This window comes from Aphelocoma coerulescens, chromosome 4, assembly GCF_041296385.1.
Source record: "Aphelocoma coerulescens isolate FSJ_1873_10779 chromosome 4, UR_Acoe_1.0, whole genome shotgun sequence".
Taxonomy (NCBI): Eukaryota; Metazoa; Chordata; class Aves; order Passeriformes; family Corvidae; genus Aphelocoma; species Aphelocoma coerulescens.
This window is the reverse complement of record NC_091017.1, coordinates 42,109,785-42,137,438: the sequence shown is the minus strand read 5'-3', so window position 1 is coordinate 42,137,438 and position 27,654 is coordinate 42,109,785. Positions and strand designations below refer to the sequence as shown.

The following is a 27,654-nucleotide window of genomic DNA, read 5'->3' as shown; positions in this document are numbered from 1 at the left end:
TGACATTCAAGTCATCTGGCTTGAAAGGGCCATTTGCTGTCACAGTGCCTGGGCAAAACAGTCTCTATCCTGCTATGACTCCTCTCAGTGTATTTCAGAGACACTCCAAAAGTGATGGAATGCATACTTAAAACAGACCATTTATGAGAACTGCATAAAGACAGAGATAAATACAATTTTACACTAAGTTAGAGATAACTTCTGAAGTTTAAAAATGCATGTTTGTAAAACTAAGATTGCTAAATCCCTCCATTGCATGCTTTGTGCAACCCATGTGAGAAACCATGCTCTTGATGTTCTGTCACCAGCAGTTCCAAGAAAATATAAATTTGTAAGTTATATTCTTATGTTCATAGTTGCCCTCAATTTGGACATAAACTGACAATATGAAAGTCCATTATGCAACCAGTGCTACCTCTCCATAGTAGATTTCTGCCCCCTTAAATATCCAGGGGGAAACAAAACAAATTTAAACAAGACCAATTCATATCTAGCACCCTGGAATAAGTTTTGGTACACAGAACTACCATGACTATACAGCTTTTTACCACAGACACATTGCTGTGATGGCATCTCCAAAAAGCAAGTAATCCTATAAGACAACAACCACATCTATTATTTTTTGGAATGTTCAGCACAAAACTTGGCCAGAGGCCACTTAGGAATCACAAAGTCCAAATAATTAAAAATAATTGTGATGATATCAACAGCAAGCATTACACTATATGCATATTTACATATATGTATGTCCTACTCATTAAAAAATACATAGCCCTGAAGTGTAAATGAGGTGCAAGGGCCACAAGCAGCTTTGGAGAAATGTGTGTTGAGCAGTACTTCTATACAAATGTGTTTTGTACTCCCACCTATACCTGAGGAATGGAAAATAAAATGTTGTGGGTTGGTTTTGATTTCTTCTTTTCATGAAATTTAACTAAAAAACCAGCAGGGCAACTTCCTCCTTCACCTGTTTCCTAGATTTCACAGCATCTATCAAGCTGACTGACATGTGATATACTATTCATTGCCCTGCACCATCCTTTATCCAGCTTGGCTTCTCTCCTCCCTGAGATGAAAAAGTTTTGCCAGGAATAGATACCTGTAAAAAAACTGCTAGTCATCTGCAGGGAGTGAAATCCCTTTCCCACTCACTTCTTATGTCCTGTGTGATAAGGCAGAACAGGACAATCACTAGTACATACACTTCTGCAGTACAGAAATCACTGAGTTTTCAGTAGATATCAGCAGACCACAGCCATTAATGTTGGCTCAGCCCACTGACAGAATAACAAAGTAGCAGGACTTTTGAGCCCCAAAATTACCTGTGCTAGCCAAGGCAAAACAATTTAGTGGGGAGAAAGATCAACAATTTCATTCTATTTTACAGTTGACATTCCTGAGATTTGAGAGCATTGCTTGTGGAAAAGCAAGTGGCACATCCGAAAATAAGAAGGGCACATAGTAAAGGAGAGGAACTGTTTGTAAAGATGTGAAATTGTTAACAGCTCTGTGTTCTGCTATAATGAAGGAGTTTGACAGAATTTAGCATTCAAGTTCTGACTGACTTGCATTAATCTACATGAGTCTCTGTATCACTGATTCCAAATAATGGACTAAAACAACCTCTTGTTATCTAGTAATGAGTCAAAAAACAAACAATATCTGAGGTCATCTCGGCTGGTGTTTGAACCTGTGAGTTCAAGGAAGACACTGAAGAAGATAAGCCTTAGTTTATCAAATTTATTTCATTTTTTGAATGAGTTTCCTGGGCAAGAATACCAACTAGCTCTTCCTGTCTTCTTGGATACCATCTACTTTGTCACAGCAAAAGCATTCATCTAGGACAGGGAGTTCAGGCTAATGCTGCATACTGCCATGGTCTGCAGCCAACATTTCACACGATCATTAGCAGGGCACAGAAACTGGTATTAATCTACGGAAGCTCTCAGATAACAAATCCTATGGAAGAAGGAAGAATACTTATTTTCAGTTGAATAACCTGATTCCCTGGTTATTTGGCTAACAGAAGGGAGCATAATCAATCCTGAGTTTTACCTGTTTACTTGCAGAATACCTGGTTTAAAGATCTCTATCCACATTTGGATGTCAGTACAATACCCATCTAAGTAGCCCATTTAAATGAAATTGTTCTGTTGTGATATGATCTTTCACTTGTCAGGGCAGCTAATGATAGTTCCATCATCCTCTTTGGCTTTGCTGTGCACGTGTCATTTAAAACTCATGCAAAGTAATGCAATCCTGCCACAATTGCTCTTTCAACTTGCACTGCTTTACCCCCTCTCCTTGCTCTTCACTCCCTTTTCCAATGGCACTGCTCTCCCAGAACTTCCTGCTGGCTATGTTTCTCCTGGAGTCTGGATTTCCTACAAATGCAATTGTCACACTCATATGCATCTGGTCCAGACTGAGTAGATTCCTTTACTTTGGGAAGTTCAGATACCTTCATTGAAAGCAGAGACTATCCAGAGGTCTGGCCAGAGTGCTTTGTGCCAGATTCAGTCTCTTACAAGGGATGCCATTGGCCACCCAAAACTTGCCAACTTCTCTCTCTCACCTTCAGGGAGATTTAAGAGTACAAAAAATGGCAGATAGAACATGGCCTGTACCTTACCTATTTTACATGATGCCTCCTTAGGAGAGGTGCAGTACTCCTGGAATTCCTGCGCGACAAGCAGTTTCTCAATTAGACTCTGCCTGACCGAAAGCAAGTAAAAATAAAGACACTGAGTGCTTCAGAACAAATTACTGTAAAAAATAGCAGTCTTATTGTCCTCACTGTCACTAGCACTCAGTGCTTGGAGAATACTTAAACTGACCAATCTCCTTGCTGATTGCCTGAGATTCAACTCTTACTCAGCTTTTACACATCCCATCCTGCCTTTCCTGGTTATGGTGACGCTACCCCTGGTCCCATCTGTAGTCATGGTGTGTTAAGGAAGTCTTGACAATCACTCAAAGCCCCCACTTACGCCCAAGAACTTTGCAGAGTTAACCACAACCAGTCGTAGACTTACAGAATGGTTTGAGTTGAGATGGGACCTTGAAGACCACCTAGTCCCAACCCTCCTGCCATGGGCAGGGGCACTTTCCACTAGACCAGGTTGCTTGGAACTACATCCAGCCTGGCCTTGAACACCTCCAGGGATGGGGTGCCCACAACTTCCCTGGGCAACCTGTTCCAGTGCCTTACCACCTTCATAGGAAAGAATTTTTCCCTAATATCTAATGTAAACCTACTGTTCTTGTGCCTCTCAGTGTACCTCTCCTTGTGGCTATGGAGAGCACTGTGTAATCTGGACAGTAATTAATAAGATTTAAAATAGAAAGACTCAAATACCTGAATAAACTGATATCAAAGAAATCTGTCCTTGACTTCATAACTTAAGCCTAGTTTCAAAGCCAGCAAAATAGCCTCTTATCATTAAGATTACAATCACTTTCAATTAACAGAAAGATTCTTAAACTGAATTGTAAATGAAGCTGCTGCATTACCTAAGGGGATGTATTTTAGTCTCTCCCATGTTCTAGAAATGAAAACATGTTGGCACTAGTAACCTGTGCAATAAAAAGAACACAAAACTGTATCTGCAGCTGCTTGCTGCAGAGTAACAGAAAAGTTGTTAGAGGATCCTTGATAAGACAGAAGTATGGTCCAAAGCCTCTTAAATCCTCTCCTTACAGACAGCACACTAAAGATGGCAGAAAAACTTTTAAAACTCAGAACAGCAAGAACTGATTACAAGTTTATTACAATTAGACCAATCAACATTTTCAGTAGAAGAAAGCTGAAGTAATCATAGAAACATACAATGGTTTGGGTTGGAAGGAACCTTAAAGATCTCTCACTTCCAGCCTCCCTGCCATGGGCAGGGGCACCTTCTTCTAGACCAGGTTGCTCAAAGCCCCATCCAACCTGGCCTTGATCAAGTGGGACAGAACACAAATAAAAAAGCATAAAAGCAAGCATCTCCCCACATAGTGCGTATTTTCAGGTGTGTTTTTGCTCCTTGCTAATTAAATGGCTCTTTTTGTTGCATCCAAGTGCAATTTGTCTGGGCCCAAGGAACCAGACCACAAGAGACCTGCCTGCACTGATCCTGGCTCTCTTCGTGACACAAACTGAGGAAAGTCAAATACTGTACATCACACAAGGTAAGTCAGTTTAGGTTAAGCACTTAAGACTGATCTAATAAACCACCAGCTGACCCACTGACTGTAGAACAGTCTGCCACCAGACCAAGCAACTGCTCTTCAAATATCCATAACCTTCCTTCTCTCTCTGCTCAACAGATAAATTTCTACATACTGCAGTCTACATTGTCATTAGCATGGCATTTCAACTACCAACTTCTGTAGAGTATCACCCACATTAATTCATTCTTAAACAGAGACTGCAGTGACTCAGGCCTCCAAGCCAACAAAAAAGCACCTGTTCATTATAGTTACCCTCAAATGCACCATATGGGTTACTGTATCATAGATGAGACTCCACACAAATGTAAAAAAACCCAAACTAATTTGTATGCCAGTTGACTAATCTCATGCTAAATTCAGCCATTTAACATTTTATTGTATTTTAGTTGTTCAAAATTCTGTTCTTACAGTCAACCCCCACAAAGAGGCCAAAGAGAAGGAGAGCACTGAACCCCAGGGCACAGTTCTTCTACTGCAGCACCAGGGAGAAAATCTGTCCCAGGTAAGCAAAGCCCATCAGACCCTGACCCATCCTTCCAAGATAAAGTCTAGTTTCTTGTTGAGTCTTGAGAGGACCCAATCAGTTTCAGTTTTCCTTCTTCTCCTGAAGCCACTCTCCACATCAAATCTTAGGAGATGTCAAGTCTTAGGAGATGTCAAGGTGCCACTACTCACAGAAAGGCCAACATGTATTGCCTAAAAAGTTAAACCTTTTTTCCTCAGGAAATCTCTTCTGAAAAATGGACTGCAGCAATGATGGTCCAAAGTGCAGGGTGTTTTTATCCTGTCTCCTTCCTCCAAGTGATTAGGAGGACCACATTTGCACAGGGCTATGTGGCTTGGAGCAGTACAATCAGATTTTGAAAACAATGTTTAATCAGAAACATACCTGAGCTATAGCAAATTGCTTCATAATACTTTGACTAACTAACACCTTTCTGGCCTATAATGCAAGAAGAAAAAGGGAAACATACCATAATTAGACAACTGTCCACAACTTTTCTTTTTAGAGGGATTTTACAAATGCTTAACTGGATAAACTTAAACTTAAATGCATAAACTTATGAGTATTAAGAACAAAATGGACCATTGCATGAGACCCCATCTCTACCAGAGCTGATTGTAAGATGTAAAAGGGCCCCCAGATTTCAGATTTCATGACTCTTGGAGTATTTCTTACCCTCTTCATTAAAAAAAAAACATTTTTTTTTTACTGTCTTTGCATTGTAAAGAGAGGCTAGCAGAAGAGGACATTTTTTTAGTAATGTAGATTACTAAAATGGTACTCACACACTTCTTAGAAGCTTAAATTACCTCCTTCCCAAGATCCCCAAGATCCACAAGACTATGCAACTTTAACAATTAATAAAAACAAAGAGGAAAAATAGCCTGAATACCTGAAAATAGTGTTGTATTGATGTCTTAGCAAGTAGTGTATGCTGATCCATGTAGGTTTACTCTTTCTATAGTATTACTCTACTGCTGCCACATGCATACACTGTCAAGTGCTTGGCAAACAATTCCCGTAGTTTTTACAATCAAATGGAAGATAAAAGAGAGAAAGAAGACATGAGAATGAAATAGTTTGCTGCAATATTGCCATAATCCAGAACACTAACACCTCTATCACTCGGACATTTTCTCTGGTAGTTTCTCATTTCACTTCTGCACTCTGCGTATCTTCAGCCACATCACCTTGTATCTGTGCCTGGCAGCTGGCCTCAGCCAGTACTATACTTACACTCAGTGCTTTGCTACAATTGCTAGGAACTTTATTCCACAGCCCTTAATAGTTCAGCAGTGACAAACATCTCCTTCCCATCCCAAAAACCTCATTCATCTTTTTTTTTCCTGGGAAGCTGTGCCCTCCAAGGTGAAAGGCTTTAAAATACAGCATCACTCAAGAGCTTCAATACAAGATTTGTTCTCATCACTACATGTCAACATTAAATGAAGCTTGTGACCTTTCTAGTTGAGTCATTGTTCCTTCCACATTCTGTTTCCGCTCTAGGAATATCCTTCATGTTATGCATATGTTTCAATGAGATCCTAAAAATAGAACTCATGTTTATTCATACGGACGTTACGGATTTTCAAGAACTTCTAAGATGTCCTCTGTCCAGCTTCGTCTCCTTCCAAAAAGGAAAAATTATTCTCCTTTTCCTGTGTAGACTATTACACAGTGGACGAGGAAGGAGCAAAGCTTTTAATTTTACCAAGACCAAGCCCATTTTAGGAATGTTTTCTGTAAACTGAAGAAAGAAATAGATAAAACTGTTTCTTTTGGACTGAAACCACCAAAATTCAAGTATTTCAGTTTTAAGTTGTAGAGATAAGCATGTAAAAACAAGCTGTGCTGGTTTTGGCTGGAGTGGAGTTAATTTTCTTCTCAGTGGCTGGTATGGGGCTGTGTTTTGGATTTGTGCTGAACACAGGGCTGATAATACAGAGATGTTTCTGTTACTGCTGAGCAGGGTTTACACAGAGCCAAGGCCTTTTCTGCCTTCCATACTGCCATGGTGGGGAGGAGACTGGGGGTACATGGGAGGTTGGGAAGGGACACAGCCAGGACAGGTGACCCAAACTGACCAAAAGGGTATTCCAGCCCAAATGACATCATGCTCAGGATAGAAAGAGGGGGGAAGAAGAAGGAAGGGAAGTCACTGTCACATGTGATGAGGCTCTGCTATCCTGGAGATGGCTGAACACCAGCCTGCCCATGGGAAGCAGTGAAAGAATTGCTTGTTTAGCTTTGTGTGTCTGCATGGCCTTTGATTTCCCTATTAAACTGTCTTTATTTCAACCCATGAGTTCTCTGCCTTTTTTACCCTGCAGAGTCTCCCCCTGATCCTGCTGGTGGGGGAGTGAGTGAGCAGCTGTGGGGGCCTTGGCTGCTGGCTGGGGTTAAATCACAACACAAGCATTCGCTTTGAATTAAAGGAGTTACAATATATAATCCATAACTTTGCTATTGATAAAATCCAACTTCTATTATTTTTCAGAAACAGCCTCAGAAAGAAACAAAAACTATCATCAGTTGTCACGTTCTAAGTGGCTGGGGCCAGCTTCTCCGGCCCTGCAGCCATCAGCTATGAACACTGCACTGGTTCAAGCCTGCAGAAGAACTTCATTCTTGTTTCTCAATCATCTGGGACAGATGGATATTTAAAAATCATGCATTTCTTTTATATAACTCAGCGAGTAAATGACATTTACAATACAATAAATCCGTCACTAATGGACACGCTTGATCAAGGGATGCAGTTTTCTGTGATGTATCTTGTCTGCCTCAATTTTTAAAGACAGATACGTCAATCTCATTTCATATTTCTTGCTATTAAGGAGCAAACTGCATGATTAGATTTTCATTTATCTTGAAATACTGTCACCATTCTCAAGCTTTACCATAGTCTATTTCTGTCTTTTTCTTTAAATTGCTTTTTAGAATTTGATCAACCCTACCATTTTGAAAGCTTCTTCAATGAAACAGCCAGCTAAATCCAAGAAGTGCATTGTATGCAAATTATACATACAGTCTAAAACCTGCTTCTGCAAGTTTCATCTGAGCTCCCAAAAGATTTCAAAAATTCAGGGGGTCTATATAATTACCTTGTGTACTGCTTGACTAGATAAGAAAAGGGAAATAACTTGTTATCAATTGTGTTCTCTGCTATTTGATCTCATTTTTTCTTGGCCCTTCATTCCTGGTCTTTCCTACATAGGAGAACGTGTGCCAATAAATTAGTTATTTTGCCAATAAATTAGTTATAGTCTACTGAACCATTGAGGTAAGATAAGTTCTTATCTGCATCAAATATTTAAAAATTCCCCAAAAAAATCAACACAGTACATGCATTTGAAGCATAAAAAAGGAAAAAATATCTGCAACAACACTAAACTAGTAAAAACCGATTTATTGAACAGACAAATCAATCTTGGAAAATAGACTACTCTTTCTGTGACATATACAACTAGTGGTATTGTTTGTTTTGCTGTGAAGTAAACATGATGAATACCAAAATCTATCTTGCAGCTTTGCTTTAGAAGCCACATAATGTGTTAGCACAGCCAGGGTTATCTGCAATTTTTAGATAGCCAGCAAGAATGCTATGATATAATCCACAAACTCCCTTAAATGGACTCCACTAAACCAGCCTCTTCTCCTCTGTGCTTCCAGCTTTGCACCTTTGTCTGTTGTGTGCACCTTGCCACGCAGTATCTTTTATTTGGAGCATGGAAGCCACTGTGGGCACCTTGAGACCACAGGGCCAATCAAAAAGGCAGACATGCTGCACCTGAACTTCAAGTAATTGCCTGCTTTGACATTTAGTTTGTTATGATCCATGGTGGTGCCACAATATAAACTTGAAGCTATGTGAGACTAACGATCAAAACATTACTCTCCAAACCAACTTTGGGAACTGACATCCCACTGCCTTCTCTTAACACGGTACCAAGGATTAACTTCTAGTCCTGAACATCTTTTGAGGGACCTCCTTACATCTGTCAGATCCTGAAGAGACTTTTAACGTGACTTTTTTGTTTCCAGCTCAGGTACACTATGGCTGGCATTTCTGACCACACATCTGGAGAAGATGCAAGTGAACTACTTCTCCCATCTGCACTGTCTCCTTAGCAATGGGACTGCAGCACTCCACTGTTCAAATTAATGGGCATACAGCACACACAAAGAAAGACACATGAGGCTCCTTCTTGCTTGGAAAACATGGAAGTCAGTTTTCTCAGCAGGGTGCCTCTGTCTGCAAGATACCCTCACCATCCAAACAGCACAGCAACAGGTATTTCTCTGAAGCAACACAATCTTCTCAACAAATGCTCACTTCCTGTAAACATTTTTGTTATGAAATCTGAAGTTCTGGCAATTTGGACTCTCCATGTAAATACTGAGAATGGAACATTGGCTAAAAATTGATCTCAAAATGACAGCGAGCCTTTCCTCACGGTATAATCACCCCAGTAATGCTGTTTCCATCTGGAGTGACTTCCACAAGCCCTAAGCATGTGCACTACTTGTGGATTTCAAATGGGCCTGCTAATAGCTGCATTTATGAAAACTGTGCCCTTCACTTACTGCATCTAACATGGAAGAGACATTACAAAGTCTACTTATGATCTATCTGTTCATTAAATGGGTGTTTAAATGGAACACAGTTCACTGAATCAAGACCTTTACGTGCTAGCTTTGCACTTCAACTTCGAACAAAGACAATTTTGTTAAAGCCTGTCAGAAAACTCAATTCAAAAGCCCTCTGCAGTCCCTGGGAAAGACAGTCTGTTGCCTCTAACAGCAAAATCTGGCCTGCAGCTGGAAAATGAGGAGTCAGTAAGGCAGTTCATATTTTAGTCTGACTGGGGAGAGAGACAGTGCCTCCCAAGAGGAAGAATGGCAAAAGAAGAAAATTGTCAGTGTTTCAATCTCCAATATAAGAGAGAAGCTACATACATAAGCCATCAAATACCACAGAAGGATGAACTGGCAAATGTACCAGGACAGGACAGTAAACAGTATAGAACTGTTTACTGTACATCAAAACAGAATCAGCAAAAGAACCCAAAATCCACAAGGACGATATTCTAATCAAAATACACACACACACACAAAATCCACTGTGTTTTGCTACTGTTCAATAACCTGCAAAACTCTTATACTGAAAATGGTAAGGAAAAGCAATATAAAAGAGCTCCTTCTGTAAGAGACAATACATTCCCATGGTTGTCAACCATGCCAATACTACAGCTGTCAATAATCAGTCACCTTTTGGGATGAGGTGCTTTCTTTTCAAAAGTTCTTACACACAAATGACAACAGCAAAACATAAGAAGTATATGCTCTGTTTAAAACTGTGATATGCAAGTTATGCAAATCAACATTTTCTCAATATATTATCATCTGACATAGACTTGGACAAATACTGTAGGTTAAGATAGAGAAAACCAGATTGATTCACTATCCCACTAAACACTCCCAGTAAATGATAAAAATAAAGCAAAACAAATACACAAACAATACAAAAATTCCACCAAAACCTGGAACTTTTGACTTTTCAATTCACTTCAATTAAAAAAAATAACAGCTTAAAAATACACTACTATGCAGCTTTCCATTTTTAATAATTTCAACAGAACAGGAACAGCATAACTCTATGCATCTCTTTAGCTGTTGCTTCAGACATAGTGTTTTACCTGGAAATAGCATATTTTCCTTGTGTTTGGTATAGCACTTCCAGTTCTATAATTCCTGACAGTATATCTGCAACTGCAGATTTGTAAAGGATGTCAGATTTGTACAAGATGCGGCAAAGGAAAAAAACACAAAAAACCACTTGCCCATTCTCCCTACCAAGTGAAGAGGCTCAAAGCTAATTTTCCCATTTGATTTAAAAACCAAAGTTTGGAAGGCTTCTGAGTGTCAACATTGATGCATTACAGGGATGTTTATCTTCTTATCACTGCAGATATACAGCAAAACCTGAAGGGGATATTTTCCATCTCATCTGTAATGAGAACTGTGGAACAGCAGAAATATGAATTACAAGATGCACGTAGATCTTGCAGAAGATTTATGAAAACTGTATCTTTCAGCTGCTGCAGATGAGTTGCCTTTAAATATTTGGTTTTGCTAATTTGTTTTGGATTTAAACCTCTGTCTGATAGGTGCTGGATATATCAGGCTGATGTTATGGAGTGAGATGGTTACATTTTTGCAGTCAGTGTACTTCTACACCATGCACTTTTGTCCTGTCTGTGTGCCAATGCGAGCACCTTTACACCCGCACGCTGAGCTGGATCAAGGGCTCCCCACAGACAGCTGCATGAGCAAGCCAAATGAATTTGGCATCCGTAAGCAGGGTAAACACCAGTGCTGAGCTGTTTCAAAACAGGAGTGGGACAGGAGGGAAGCTGCTGGAAGTGAGGGGTAGCTGAAAAACAGAGTGCCTGGAAGTAGCAAAACACAGACAACACTGCTGCCTCTCCAGCTGTCTACAACCATTAGCTGTGCACAGGCACACAGAGGGCTCAAGGGCTGCCCAGCCCTGCTCCCACCAGCAGTGCCCATCCTCAGAGCCCCCTCAGCACCTCTGAGGAACATCAGAGAGAACAAGAACAAGCAGAATGGTAGGACAGCAGCTGCCTGACTTGAGAGGGTTTGCTTCTTTTGTACCTTTAAAGCAAGACTACACAACTCAATTACAACACAATACTGAGTCCGGAGCAGGGCCAGAGGGCTGGAGCAGCTCTCCTATGAAGGCAGGCTGAGACACTTGGGGTTGTTCAGCCTGGAAAAGAGAAAGCCTTGGGACGGCCTTAGAGCTGCCTTCCAGTACCTAAAGGGGTCTACAGGAGACAGGGAGAGGGGACTTCTTACAAGGACAAGTAGGAATGGCTTCAAACTGAGGGAGGGTCAGTTTAAATTAGATACAGGGAATTAATTCTTTAATGTGAGGGTTGTGAGGCACTGGAACAGGTTGCCCAGAGAAGTTGTGGATGCCCCATCCCTGGAACAGTTGAAGGACAGGTTGGATGGGGCTTTAAACAAACTGGTCCTGTGGAAGGTATCCCTTCCCATGGCAGGGGGGGTGGTACCAGATGATTTTTAAAGTGACTTCCAATCCAAACCATTCTATGGTGAACAAAACAAACATGGACAAACCTTCACCACCAAGTTCTTCTCCCTAAACATTTATACTCTTTTGGAGAACTGCTTGCTGTGCTGAGAAAGCAGAGGCACAAAAGGCAGCACACTTACGTCCCTAATGCATTTAAGGTCAGATACTCATGGTGTATTAAGAGCATCAGACAAAAAAATGCAGACTTGCGCATGTGACTTGTGTGGTTTACTGAGCCGCCACACCCAGATCCTGTATCAGAAATAATCCAAGTGGAAATAATCCAAGTAGGAGAAACCCACAACAGTAAAACAGATTATTTTGAGTGGTCTGGGTGAGGGGTGCTGTTCCTCTTCCCCAGAAGCCCACAACTGCTCTCCCAGGAATTCCTGTGGTAATAATGGTAATGCAGGAACACTGTTGTGCTCTACACAACAAAGTATGTTTCCGTTAAATATTCTTAGTGATATGAATCTTCCTTTCTTCTTTCAAACCAAATCTACAAACATAGGATTATTTTCTTTCTTACTACAGAACTAAGGAGAGAACTCATGTTCTTAAATTTGTGGAGGAGAGAGAAGATGTGCATAACCAGTGGTTGCCCTCCACTAGGAGAGGGCACTTCGAACTGGTGACTTTTCACAGCATGATGATTTGAACACATATTCCTAGGTGTCCAAACTACCCTTTCCTTAGAAAGTGCACCCAAATGTCAGGCAGAACTTCCTTCCATGTACATTCTCACCCTTGTAGCCAATCTTTTATGCCACTACAGCTAGATAAAAAACGATATTAGGGAATGTGTCAGTCTAGTGCTGGCATATCTTTAGTCTGCAGACAAGTTAAGAAACCAGAACTTTAAAAGCAAACATATTAGGAACATAAAGGAACATCATGGAGGCTAACATGGATTGGGATAAAATCAGCACCAGTTATAAAACATTTGAGTTGCCAAAACTGGTCTTTTTCCTACAGTTTAAAGTTTCTTTGAGTGTTACAGCCCCTACAGTATAAAGCCAGTTAAGGAACATTAAGGCGTGACAGAATTAATAAATGCATGTAGGGCAGAAAATGGACTTCCTACAGGAAAGTTGCTGGGGTTTGGTGCTAGGCTATGAATATATCTACTAAATATACACTGCTGAAAAGTTTCCACTTGTAAAGCCAAAGTGACTTACAGAATATCCAAAATCTTAACTTCCTCATCAGTAATACTCAGCTTTAAATAAATGCCCATGCCATGCATTTTAGTAAATACACAAAAAATATGATGCTCTGCAATAAAGAAATCTCACATTGGAGAGTAAAACAAGGAAAAAAAACCCAAACAATTATTTCTGACATGCAAAAGCATTCTCACCAATGAACGTTTTAAGGCATCAGAGTCAAGATTATTTAGTTAAGTTAATAAAATATGTTTTTAAAGCATCAACATAGAAATTGTAATGAATTCTGCTTACAACATTATGCTTTCGGTAACATTAAGTAGTATATTATGGTTGCTAGATAAACCAAATTATAAATAAAAGTTCTGTCTGTTTCTTAGAAATTAACAGCTGTGAAGCCATTCCTGAAAAATTATGATTGCTGGGATTAGACTGCAAACAGGATTTTGACAAGTTATCAGTACAGAATAAATTCTTGCAAATATTATACAAGATAAAACCTGTTCAATCTGCCTCTCCTTTGCAGCAATACTAACTGGCCAAGTCTATCATTAAAATCTTGGTGCTTAATGTTTAAGGCAGTGAAGTCTTCTTTTATCATAGACATGGATTGTAGAGTTTAAAATGAAAACTCATTTCTCACATAAAACCCTTTGTGTGTTATATCCTGTGACAAACCCGTTGGAAGATATATTGGCCAAACTATTAAAAAGTCAAGAGGAGTAGTCTGACCATTTATCTTTCTTCCTTACTTCTAGATATCCATGTCACTTAAAACCTTACTGCAATGCAAGAAAACTCTTAAGCTGTTCAACAGGGGGTTGTGACAATAAGCCTAATTAACTCCCCAAATTCCCACAAAGAATGAATGATGAAAAAAACCCAAAATGAGCAGGAAAAAAATAAATAGAGTAAATGAGGTATTCATCCTTCAGCTGAGGATGAGATTGCAATAAGAACACAAAAAAACCAAGGTATGACCAAGACCAATGCATCTCGCTACACTATCGTGGAGTTGTGCTGGCTGCAGTCAATCAATGATCACCATCAAGGCTCCTTGTAAGGATCCAACCATACCTCTGTCACCTGATGCAAACATATAGGATTATTTTTTAAAGTTTATTTTAAAGAAGAAAACCACATCCTTGTTTCCAGTAAATATAAATGTTCAGAACTGAGAATCAGTGTCTCACACACCTTGCTTTAAGTCGAGCAGCCTCTCTGTTCTCAGCTTAAGAGCAAAACTGGGTACCTCTGATTACCTGCAGTCCCTGTGTGCATTTCACCACACACATACATGCAAGTCAGCTTTGATTTAGAAATTATGCACCCCTGGGAAATATTATCAAAACAAATGCCTCCCAAAGAGGCACAAGGCATCTCTCAACCACAAGATCTAGGCATATGAGAATCGGAGAAAAGGGGACATAGGACAGATGAAGTGTGCTCAAGGACAACAGATTTCTAAGAATTCTAATTATTTTTAAAGTAGGCCAACCCCCAGGACATATCCATTACATCCAGAAAAATTAATCCAGCCTGCTCCCTGCCATCCTTTTCCCAAGGCCCCTCAGGCATACACAAAGATTAAAAGCTACATGAACTATCCTGGCAGTCTGCTCCCTTTTATCACAACAGCTTGACAACTCCCCTGTCATCACCAGTCTTGGTAGAAGATAATAATGGGAGCAAAACTTGTTAACTCCCTGAGAGGTGACTGATGTGACTATTCATGCAAAAGGCAAGCCTGCTCTCTAAGACAGAAACTCTGCATCTTGCAGAGATTTCTCCCCGTTTCTCTACACAAAATAATGGCAATGACTTTGACAATTTGGACACCTACTCACTGCTCTGTCAATGAGCACTCAAGGGTCTCATCACCCACTGCCAAAGTTGGGCCAGAGTACCCATCTGCCCCAAGTTTGGCATCACAGTCTTCTCCCAGACTTGATTCCTGCATCATGGATAGCTGCTCTCCTTGAGGATGGTTTTTTCTGCAGATGACCCTGAAGGATGACATTATGCCTGGACCTGCTCAAAGAGCTTCACAGCCTCACTGTCAAGTTAATCCTTCTTGGCCTTTCTGAGCCCAAACTTTCCTGTAGTGTTTACATAAATAAAAAAATAACAACTATTTAAGGAAACACAATGAGGGACAGAAAACTCACCAAGACCACACACACGCATCCAAGAAACTAATTCACAGTCTTACTTCAGACACCTATGGCTGGAATAACTCTACAGAGAGTACTCGAGACCACTTTACTCACTTGGTAAATCTCATGCTGTAGGAGTACCTCACTTACATCGATTCAAATATCAGAATTTGGAGTTGAAGATCTCCCAACAGCTATCCAAAAGGCAGCAGGAGATTCTTCTCACCCACAAGGAGGAGCTGAGGCACAGGAAACCCATGAAGCATCCTGCTGGATTTGAGGGCTCTTGGCTAAGAACTCTGTGTTTAGAGGTAGGGGATACATTTACTATCGCTAGAATCTCATATTCCATCAAAGAAGCAAACAACAAAACCCCACGTACCACACCTTTCCATCTCTGCCATTTACCGAGATACTGATTCACGCTATCACTAGTGAAGGTCTTGGCTCTGTGCAGGCGGAACATACTTCATAGAGGGGAGGGAAATAAGGGTAGAAAACATGGAAGAGGTGAGAAAAAACCAACATATTTCATATCTGGAGTTTAAAGCTGCTCATAGACTTTGAAATGTTAGAATAATACTGTGGGAGATGGAATAGCAGAGCCAGAGCAGAGGAAGCAGCCCAATAAAAGCAATACATTACAAGCCTTGAAGAGGTGACTTCAAGGCCTCATTTAACTGAAAGTGTAGCAAAACTTGTTTCAAGACTAAAGCATGCAGAGAACAATTAATCTTCTCTGAAGAACCCATTAGCTTAATATTGTCTTTCTTGATCCTCCTCCTTCAATAGGAAAAAAAAGGAACTTTTTAAAAGAGGTATCTTGGCTACTTTTTTATGGTCTTGCTTCAAAGCGTTATTACAGATGAGACATTTTCTACAGCAAATTTAAAATGGTAAATGCTTTCTCTGCCATAGCTAGAATTCTTATTAAATAACTCAAAAGAAAGACATTGCTTAAATATCTCAAATCCATAAAGGCAGGAACTGAGAAATAAAATGGGGTGCTATGCTTTGGCCCTTGGTTCATTTATTAATGCTTAAAAAGAAAATGTTTTACCAGGTTAAAACCAAAGAAAATTTTAGTCCTCAAGTTGTGGCAAAAATGTTTGAATATGAAAAAGACTGTATTCAATTTCATTAAAAAGATTGTATTTTTTTCTGAAACATAGTATCTAAATAATACTTTTTTGCCTTATAAAAAAATCAACTCAAGTCAGAACAGTTCTTGTTGAGCCATTTTCACTGCCAATTTCTTAAAAAACAACAAAAATAAGTAAGAAATTTTGTGGGCTGAGCACCATCTGCTTATTCTTTAATTTCATTAACAGTTCTATTTTGAGACTGTCACCTGTAAGGCAAGTTTTCCACACGTAAACAACATGTAAACCAGTATAATGTCTTTACCTTATACCTTCCTTCAATTCTCTCCTGCAGCTCAGAGGTTCACACATCAGTGCTGACTGCTGCTATTTGCAACTGAACGCTCCACAAGGAAATCAAAGGGAAATACATTGTAGCTTAAGAAAGCAAGAGCAATACTAAAAAATGTTACTGCATTCAAGGATTAGAACGAGGGATTCAGGAACACATGGTAAGAGAAACTTAAAAGAAGCACAGGCCACCATAGAGCAGCAAGCAATTCATTTATTACAATAGAGCGAAAAAATAAAAAGGGAGTTTGTTTTCTCTGCAAAGAGGTGTGCTTATGCAGGGAGAAGCATGCTTAACTTCTGATTAATGCAATTCTTTTTAAAGCATCATCTCTGAATTACAAAAGATAGCCATTTTTGTCTCAGTAATAAAGTCTGTATGCAGCCTGGTAAGAAAAGTATTTTATACCCACATGGGAAGACATGGGATTTCAGAAATTTCAGGAATTTTGTGCTGTAAAATGTACCTGTAGGAAAGCACCAACATATTTCAAAAACACACTAAGCAAAGAACTCGGGTTTTTCAAATTTCAGGCCTTTTTCAGTAAGCAAACATTTCAAAATTGCTTGATCCCAAGCAAGGGGAACACAATAAGGAGGCTTATTCGAAAAGCAAAGGTAGAATACAAGTATCAGCCTTCTCCTCCATAACTTTGTACAGCTATTAAAATACTCTTTTTCCACAAAAGCACATATCTTCTCCACAAGCTCCTTCACAGGGGAGGAGGCTACAATCAAACTGATAAATCCTAATCCACCATAAAGCACAATCTTAAACCTTTTGTTTAAATTTATAGAAGCCCACTCAGTTTATTTTTTTCTGCTACAGCCTGTATTAAGTGAAAAGCCAGAAAACCCCCAAATCCAAGCCTAAACAGTAGCACAGGTGGTGAGGACATGCATGCTGCTAGCTGCTCCCCTTTTCTGGGGACATCTTCCTTCCTGAATGCATCACCTGAGCATTGCACTTAGTAATGGGGAGGGAAACCTCACTCATCAAAACTGTGTCTAACCTAGTGCACTGTGGGGCAGAGGTGGACTACTAAAGGCAGTTTCAAGCAAGATAAATTCCCTCTGATTCACAAAAATCTTAAAGAAAACTGATGGAGGAGGTGGCATTTGGACCAGCATGAGCTCAATTGGAGTTGAAGCTGACCAGAACTGTGGGGGACAATAAAAAGATTTTTTAAAAATACATTGTTAAAAGGCAGTGCAGAAATGACATCAGTGTGTTAAAGGATGAGGACAGTCACCTCACAGTCAGGGATATTGACAAGGTGGAGATGTTTAATGCTTTCTTTGCCTCTGTCTTCAACACTGAACTTTCACGGTTATGAAAATGCTGAACTCCCAGTTGACCCTGAAGTTCTGAGGAATCTGCTGCTCCAGCTGGATCCATATAAATTTATGGGACTTGATGGGATTCATCTGAGAATACCTAAAAGACCTGGTTATATCATCACAAGGACTCTCTGGATGATTTTTGAAAGTTCTTGGGAATCTGTAAATATCCCAGTTGACCGGAAGTTTACTAACAATCTTCCAATTTTCAAAAAGGGCAAGGAGGACCCTAGAAACTACATGCCTGTCAGTCTCACTTCAGTGACCAGTAAAGTTATGGAGAGGATTATTCTGGGAGGTATTGTAAAACACCTGAAAGACAATGCAGTCATTGGTCACAGCCAGCACTACTTCACGAGGGGAAACCCTGCTTGTCTAATCTGATTTCCTTTTATGACAAGGTAACCCAAGTAGTTGATCAAGGGAAGCCAGTCAATGTAATCTTTTAGGATTTCACTAAAGCTTTTGATACCGTCTCTCAGTATCCATCTGGACAAAATATCCAACACATAGCTGGAAAAGCACCTGGGTGGGGCAAACCTGGATGTACGTACAGCCTCCTGCTGTGCCTCCCTGTGTCCAGTCACCAGGCCCTTGGGCTCTTTCTTATACAAAGGATGGCAGTTCTGGGGCACCTCTGCCCCCCAGAGCCCAGCTTGCAGCTCCAACTGCAGCAGCACAGAGCTACGTGCACTGTATGTATTCCGTAACACCATCCTGAGGGGCATCAGGCACAGCATCGCCACCTGGGCAAGGGGGGGGGATTATCCTGCTCTGCTCTGCACTGGGGCAGCCCCACCTCCAATACTGTGTGCAGTTTTGGGCACTGAAACACAAGAAAGACACTAAACTATTAGAGAAGATGCAAAGGATGGCCACAAAGGTGGTGAAGGGCCTTGAGTGGAAGCTGTATAAGGAGCAGCTGAGGTCACTTGGTCTGTTCAGCCTGAAAAAGAGGAGACTGAGGGGAGACCTCACTGCAATTACAACTTCCTCACAAGGGGAAGAGGAGGGGCAAGCACTGATCTCTGCTCTGTGGTGACAGTGGCAGGACCCAAAGAAATGGCCTGATGCTGTGTCAGGGGAGGTTTAGGTTGGATACTGGGAAAAGGTTCTTCACCCAGAGGGTGGTTGGGGAACAGGCTCCCCAGGGAAGTGGTCACAGCCCCAACCTGACAGAGTTCAAGAGTTTAGACAACGCTCTCGGGCACATGGCGTGACTCTCTGGGATAGTGCTGTGCAGGACTGGGAGTTGGACTCAATCATCCTTGTGTGTCCCTTACAACTCAGAATACTCTGTGATTCTATGTTGCTAATTTTAAACTAATCATCCAGCGTAGACATTTGTTTTCCATACTTACAGAGTCAATCTAGTAATTAAATGTAACTGTTGCCAGACTTAAAGTCCTCTCAGATTATATGGCCTAGTTACTGTAAAAAGCATCCTCCCTGCCCCCCCAGGTAGAAGTCAAACCTATTAATGTAACAGCTTATCCTGTCCTATTTCCATTTGGCAGTCTTCTGTAATGCTGATTTAATATCTGACAAAAATAGGACAAAGACGCTGTCATTTTTCATTAGAGAACGTCAGCTCAATACAAGCAATTTTAACTCTGCTGAGCTTGGGTTAGGGAAGGTGAATGCTGCTTGGCCAAGTGGAGAAAAATCCACATATCTACCTCTGGATAATGCTGTCATCCTCATGACCCAATGACTCTTTTGCAATAACTAAATTTACTAGCATCAGAATTTCTACTACTTCAGCTTAGCCATTCATATCCACCAGCTTTAAAACCGAAAATTAACTATTACCTAGGATTTTATTTAAAAGAGGAATTTATTACATTATTACATGCTCTTTTCAATGTCCCACTATTTGGCCACTAAGTAGCACAAATTACCACTTCTGTTTTGTTCCCCCCGCCAAAAAAAAACAAATTACAGCCTACCAAGTCCATGGTGTTGATCCCAATTTCTGTGATCTTACTCACAGCTTATTCATTAGGTACTGCAATAGATTAATAGTTTTACCTATGTGATCCCCAAAACAGACACAACTGCTAAGCTTTTGTTGAATTATCTTACCTAGGTGTGCAAAGTCACCTTTCATCCTATGCTGATGATCCTGCCAAATGTTCCCGAGATACTCTAGATCCCTCTTCTCCTGCAATGGGATTCTTGAAAAGCAAATGCCAGCCTTAGCTTAAGGTCTTTGATTTTTCAGCTGTTCAGTTCTTTTATATTATTCACAAATGGTAACACTTGGGGCTAAAATAGGACAAAAGGAATATTGTCACGCACATAAAAATGGTGCAAAACTACTCCTTAAAGAGGATTAGACATATACATAATTAATAGTCTTGAGATAATAACGAGTTCTTTACCTAACTTAATACAAGGGTTTTTAATGATGAGAGAGTTTGAGAGATTTTTAATACAATCTATACATGTATACTAAATTGTAGGTATCATGTAGGCTTTCTTTTTTTTTCCATTTCTTCACATTATTTGCTCTGTGGTCATTGATTCTGCAACATAACTGGAAGCACTTGTCAAATGATTTCCCTTTTAATATGATAGGGATTGGGGTTTTTATACCTTCCCAAGGGTATGAGATTTTTACAAGCTTTTTCAAAGCAAATTTAGATAAAAGCACATATTTAAAAAAAATATCATTTAATATCTCAAAACATTTTGCCTATTATTGTTGCTAGCACCACAAAAGATTACTGTAAGAAGTGATGGTTACCTTCTGCAACAGCAATACTTTGGCTATAGCAAGCTCACTACCTCACTGCACATGGTCTTCAAACCAAACTTGTTGAGCACGAAGAGTTTGCCAAGGTGTTAATTTCTGGTGAATGTCACACAAGAAGTAGTGACTTACTACAGCTTTGATTGTAGAAGGCAGTGTGGCTATGTCTAGCCCTGCACCTGTATAGAGCTTTTCATACCCAGGTGATGATTGATTGTGCTCAGCTTTCAGATAATGCCAGAGTAGCAGACCTGATGCAGTGCCCTTTGTGTTAGCGTCACTCAATTACAGAAAGGCAAACCAGTGAAAAACGTGACCAACATGTAGATAACTATACAAAGCAATTGGAGAGAGATTAGTTTGTCGTTTAATCATTTGTGTAGCACCATGTATCATGTTTTTACCAAGTTCAGAAAACTCGAATCCCTTCATTACTGAACACCACTGTCCCTGTTACATCAGATCTTATTATCTTATTTCAATTCCCACCTTTCCTTCAGTAATGATATCAACTTCAAATTCCTGTGTCTCAGTTTCTGTTCTAAGCACACTTATTCCTTAGAGGGAAAGTGAACAATTTCCTCTGGGATTTCCATACAAAGAATCTAATTTAAACCACAATAACACTTCAAGTTCAGTCTGCAACTTGTCATTAAGATCTCAGTGACAATCCAGCCAAGGTATACAGGATATTAGCAGTTCTTAAAGTGGGGGAGAAGGTGTGTCACCAGAAAGCTCAGAAAATGTCCATTCAGCTTTTATTTCTTCTTTTTTTCTAAAGCTTCTGCCTCCACATCATAAATTCTCCACCTTCTATTGGCCATGTGGGAATTGTAATGTTTAAACTTGGCAGTTGGTGAAGGCCCACAGCCCCAGCTGCAAGACTGCAAGATCATCATCTGGTTTCCTGAACCAGAGGGATGTGCTAGAATTGCAACCTGACCGGGGCATGCAGCAAAGCCTTCTCTCCCTATCCAAGGGCAACCACTCTTCCCTCACTCTGGCATGGCTGCCATGACATCTGGCAGCTAGCTGTCCTGGTGGGGAGATGGGAGTATAAATGTCTAAGGGTGGGAGACCAACCTCACAAGCTCCTGTTAAGCACATCTGGTACCAGAGATGTGCACACTTTCATGGGTGGCAGGAGGAAGGGGACAGTTGTTGTCCAACTACGTATGCACAGGAAGAAACACTTGCAACACAGCCCAGAAAGTCTGAGAACTATTGATATACAAGTAAGACCTAAACAAAATCCCAGTAAAATCATGTCACTTACAGACACAGAAAATCAAATGCCCTCAATATATGGCAAGTCCATTGGTGGCTCAGGTGCAGTGACTAAGGAAAATACTGAAATTACTGTAATGCTTCAAATCTGAAGCATCACATTCCCAGACATAAGGCCAAGCAGCCTGTGCCAAGTTTTCAGTAAGCTCTCCTCATTGCACATGTGAACAGGACAGACTATGGAATACATTTTGTGGGTTTAGCAATCTCATCACTACATGTCTGCCTTGTGCAAGGTTGGGTACACACTTCCAGCAAATCTTTTACTACCTTACCAATCTCCCTCTGCACTCTAGGAACACACTGGACACTCTTCCATACTGTTCTTCATATGGACAAATGAATAGGGTTATTTGTAACTGGTCAAATTTGGAGAGTTGAAGTTCACCTACAGTACATTTACTCCTTTAAATAAGCTTTCAACTTTTCAATAACAAATCTTTCTTTACTGTTTCAGCCCATTGGTTCTGCCTGCTGTACTACCTACTCCTTGACAACACCAGCTTTAAGGCTGTACCTCTGAGGCTGATCATTAGCAACACATCTCGCTGGAGACCAACAAATACTATAGCTGGGATCCCTACAGCAATCTTGTTACGATGAATAGCCTCAGTGGTGTGATTGAACATGGTGTGATTCCTGGGTGTCCTGCGCAGGGCCAGGAGTTGGAATTGATGATCCTGATGGGTCCCTTCCAACTCAGCATATTCTGTGATTCTGTGATTCTCAATCATTCCCTGCTGGCTCCAGAACTGTGACTTCTTGATCCAGAAGACCAGAAGGTATCAGAAAACATCCAAAAGACACAACATGGTAATCAAATCAATGATTCTACCTAATTTTTTCTCACAGCCATAAACAAAGAGTCCCTGCCTAAATATTTGGTAGCCTTGCAATCCTCACTGTTAGATAGCAGGTATCCTTACTTACACGAAAGCACATGTGCACTTAAGACTCTGAAAACAGACCTTAATATATTTTCATTGTTTCTATTTGATTTAGATTGGAAACTGAAAGTTCTTAAGGATCAGAGTTAGTTTACTGTCTTTAGAGATTTCTGATAGTGCAAACGAATACTTAACCTCTCACTCCAAATCCCACAAGCCCTTTTTCCTCAAATGTATTCTTGGAGGAAGTTCCACAGTTGGGTTACCCAGAGAACAGTTCTGTCCTCCCAACTTCTGCATATGCGTCAGAAAGAAAGGCGCTATCTCCAACTATCTGTATTACTGTTATTACCACTTTGTTCTCATTTCCTTCCTAAACAGCCACTTCTCCCCTTTCATTTTTATTTTGAAAACTCTCTGTAAATTAATAATTTTTAGTTTCCAAAAGACCTCCGAAATCTTTTAAATCAGCAGAAAGAAAGGTAATCATTTGAAAGAATGATTTTTTTAAAGGTACATAGTTATAACATTAAAAGATCTTCTGTATTACCCATTGTCTGCTGCTGTGAGCGGGAAAACATTAAAGGTTATAAACATAAAAAAGAACGACACAGCAAATCTTTTCATCTTTGCATCTATAGTGCTTGGTGCTATTAAAAAATGCCCAGAGTTACAATGCAGAGAGGAAAAGGGTACTGCCTGAAGTTGAAAAAAAAAAAAATAAAAGCTAAAAAAGCAAAACTCTATTTTAAGCTGGTACTGTCTGACAAGGAATTTCATATTTGTTGGCTAGAGCTTTTAGTGCAAGAAAAGGGAGGATGGTGTTATACAGGAAGAAGATTTATCTGTCATCTTTAGCTTAACAAACTTCTGGGCAAATAACAACAGAGCAAATACACACATTTCTATGACTGAACAAAGTGCACACCACTGCATTTATGAGGAGCAGTTAAGATTAAACTCCTACTTCCATTATGCTGAAGCTGTACCAGGGTACAGTCTGTTCCCAGGTGTTGCAGGGAGCACACTCCAAGATACAAGCCCAGCTCACGGGGTCAGCTCTGCCTCTCCTAACACGATGCAGGGTATGCAGCTCCTAACCTCCGGACATGTTCTTGGGCTCCGACAGCTTCCCAGAAATATGCCGGAGCACGCTAGCAGGAAACACAGTCATTACTGTTTAACTCATATCCCTTACCTGAGCAGCTTCCAAGGTGGAAAGCACTCCAACCCAAAACATGAATTTAGTAACAACAATAATGTTTCTCAGAAAATTATGAAGCAGCATGTGTTACTCTCATATATATCACAACGGTAAGTAAACTGCTGATCTAGCTAATGAACCAGGTATTCTGTTTAGATTTCATCTTGGAAAGTGTTTACTTAATATAATTGTATTTGTTCTCAACAAAGACTGAATTATTTCCTGAGATGGCTGTCATGGACATTTCCTCCTCAGGTCAAGACCAGGTAATCAAGACAGAATGCTGCTTTAACAGAGGCAGGACTGTAAAAGCTCTTGCAATTCCTTTACTGGTACGCAAACCAGCTAAAAAAGGCTTCTAAATTAGACCTCACATGTGAATGGAAGTGATACAAGGGTTCAGTTCAAAAGTATCCCAGCAAAAGCCTTTAGGCTCATGAGAAAGGACAACATGATGCATTACAGCACCTGAGTAAGCTGATACAGCACGCGCACACTAGGGCTACAATACTTCAGTTGTCATCCCAGAACAAGCATCTGATGATGGTCACTGCCCTACACAGCAATGCAATCACAATTTTTTCCCCCTGAGATTGTCACTTTGCATGTCTGTTTACAGTCCTTTCCTGAGCAGGAAAAGTAATTTGACCGGTTTTGATGCAAAATGTCTACTGCCTGACATTTTGTTTGGAGGTCTACAAATAAATTCCTGAAGATTTTTCCACACACAGAAAATCTCACGTTGTGTCTAGAAGAACAGATTACAGAAACTTCACCACTTAATAAACTGCTCATCTCCAAAAAAACCACTATGGCCTATTATCTCAGCATTAACTGCCAAGATACAGCAAAATGTAACAGCTTCAGAAGGCAGAGCATCTGCTGAAGGAGTCCAAAGCCATTCCCAGTTTTTGAAAACAAGAGTTCTGTCAACTCACTTGCCTTACACAATTATCCAAAGCAGCCCACTAGAGAGGTACAAGATCATTAGTGAACACATCATAAAAGATTCCTTTTTAAGATAATCACTGGAAAATTTTATGACTTTACCAAGATTATTGTAATCTTGGCTAATCTTACTTCAAGCAGATCTCCTTTCCTGAGCTCTAAAACAGCTGGTGAAAACGGAAGAATTACTTTGACTCCTTCTAAGACCCTGGTGTCAAAGGGTCAGATTATTTTCACCTGACTAATACAAGGCCATGGGAAGACTCGTACTGCAGATTTGTCCGTCTGACCTCCTGAAGCATTTCTGGAAGTCAGCTGAAGCGCTGCCCACCTTGCATATCATTTGTGCTCCCACCATTTCGGCGTGGGAGACCTGCACCACCACCTGGATAAATCCGGCGCCTTTTGGTTTTCCGTGAGCTGTTCTTAAATTACCTGATCTGCTGCTTCTCCTTGGCCAAACCTGCCCTTTGGTTAGTAAAGCGTCGGGAAGCCGATCCGCGGCAGCTAGGTGAGTTGGCGAGGGAACACCTGCACCCTTTGTTGAAGCTCTAGGGGACCCTGGCAGGACACTTACGCAGGGGACACCGGCGCCGTTATTTAGGGATGGAAAACCCCCGAAGGGGAAACCATCCCACGCGTTTCGGGTGCCCAGGGCAGCGCCGGCGGGGAGGTCCCGGGAGGGAAGGGCCCCGGCGGGACGCTGCCCGCACCACCGCGCCGGCGGCGGACACCGGCGGCGCGCTCCCGGCGGGCGGGGGGGCTGCGGCGGCCCCGGGCCGGGCGGGGCGGCGCGGACCGGACACCGGCCGGGCTCGGCCGCCCGGGCTCCCTCGGAACGCGGCGCCCCCGGGCCCCGCCGCGGGCAGCCCCAGGGCGCGGCGCCGCCCGGGCAGGGACGCCGGCTCCGGGGGCCGGATGGGGCCGGCCCCGCCGCTCCGCACTCCCCTCTCGGGCCTGCAAGGCTCCGCAGGCCGCAGCCCGGGCAGCCGCCCCCCGCCCGCCCGCAGCCGCCGCCGGTCACATCCCGGGCGGCGGCCCCGCCACCCGCTCCGTCGCGCCCGCCCCGGCGCGGCCGCGCACTCACCCGCGTCCGTCCCGGGAGATCCGGCTCCTCGGCGCGGGGCGACAGCGAGGACCAAAGCAGCAGCAGCCCCAAGAAGCTGCCCGCCAGCAGCACGGCGCGCAGCAGGAAGCCCAGCTTCAGCCGCATCCTCCCGCCCGCCCTCTGCCTCCCGCCGCCGCGCACGCAGCGCCCGGCCCCGCGCACCGGCCGCCTTCCGTCCCCCACGGCACGGCACGGCCCCGCCGCCGCTCCCCCGCCTCCCCCGGCCGCCGCTGCTCTCCGGCAGCCGCCCGCCTGCGGAGGCTGTCCTCTTGCCGCCGCCGCCGCACGTACAAACTTTCTTTTTTTTTTTCTTCCTCCCCCTCTTTTTTTCTCCCTCCCCCGCGCCGCCCCGGTAGGCTGCGGGCTGCGCGCTTGCCTCCCCGCCGGGCGCAGCGGCCGGGGTGATGCGGAGCAGGAAGTGGCCGCCGCGGGAGCCGCGGTTCCACGTGGCCGCCCCGCACCGGGGCGGGAGCGCCTCGCCCCGGGCCGCCGCTCGCTCCTGCCCCCGCCCCGGCACCGCGCCGGGCGTGCGCTCCCGTGCACCTGCTCCCGCCCGGACCGCGGCTGCGGCCAGCCGCGCATGCAGCCCTCCGGGAAACGGGGGAGCAGTAGGACACCTCGAGTGGGGCTTGGGCTTTCCCAGTTGGGTGGGCAGCGCTGCTTGGGCACCGATTTGTAAAAATTAAGGTGCAGACGTTTAACTTCAGGGGCTTTCATAGGCGTAGGGTAACGCAGGCCCATTAATTGTTGTGTGCAGCCTGGGCAGAGTAGAACTGGAAAGTCAACAGATTTTTCTTGGGGATAGCAGATTAAGCACAAGATTACAGAGATGGTATCAGCCCCGTAGCTTGTGCGTTATTTTGTTACTAATTTTCTGCACTGAAAGTTAGGCATCCTATTTCCTTCTTTGAAGGAATGTCAGACGTGTGCATACACTCAGAAACCTGATAATGTAAGCTCTCCAAAAACCAGAGTGATGCAAAAACAGTACTTCCAATATAATACTACTTTTGCCTTTTCTGTGTATTCAGTACTATCCCCTTGCTCTAATGTTTTTCAGTTCTATTTCTTAAGGGCACTGGGAGGATATCAGATGCATGGATCCTGAACATTGACTTTCAACGATAAGGACTGCAGCAACGAAACAGGATATTACACCCTGAACAGGATTACTTTGGAGGAAAAAAACCCCCACACCTAAGTGACCTTTGTAGCTGGACACACCTAGACACAGAAGTCTTTGTTTATTCATGAAACTTGTGCTATAGCACTGAGTGGTGTCTTTTTCTTCCCCATTCTGTAAGATCAAGGTATGAGACATAGACAAATGCAAAGTTTAAGGCACGGGCAACAGCTCTAATCCTTACAAGTGTTTGCACAGCCCTGTGACTTCCACAGGAGCACAGAACTGTTTTCCCCAAAGCCCGCTCCCTGTCTGAAGTTGCAGCAACCACACAAATATCCCAAAACAAAGATTCAGGTGACTGTTTTCAGGTAGGTAACAACATCTGCACAGGGCTGGGAGG

The 27,654-nt window shown here is 42.2% G+C and overlaps 1 protein-coding gene across 1 annotated transcript in view; it reads right to left on the bottom strand.

Annotated features, from left to right (window-relative positions):
• Positions 1-26,932, bottom strand: part of GALNT7 (polypeptide N-acetylgalactosaminyltransferase 7) — a 72,888-nt gene extending 45,956 nt beyond the window's left edge. The window contains 7 exon segments of the mRNA XM_069013735.1: positions 26,108-26,315; positions 26,317-26,441; positions 26,443-26,566; positions 26,568-26,669; positions 26,671-26,708; positions 26,710-26,841; positions 26,843-26,932. Of these exon segments, the coding sequence (XP_068869836.1) occupies positions 26,108-26,315; positions 26,317-26,441; positions 26,443-26,566; positions 26,568-26,669; positions 26,671-26,708; positions 26,710-26,841; positions 26,843-26,869 (756 nt within the window). The 5' untranslated portion in view covers positions 26,870-26,932.
• Between the last annotated feature and the right edge of the window lie 722 nt (positions 26,933-27,654).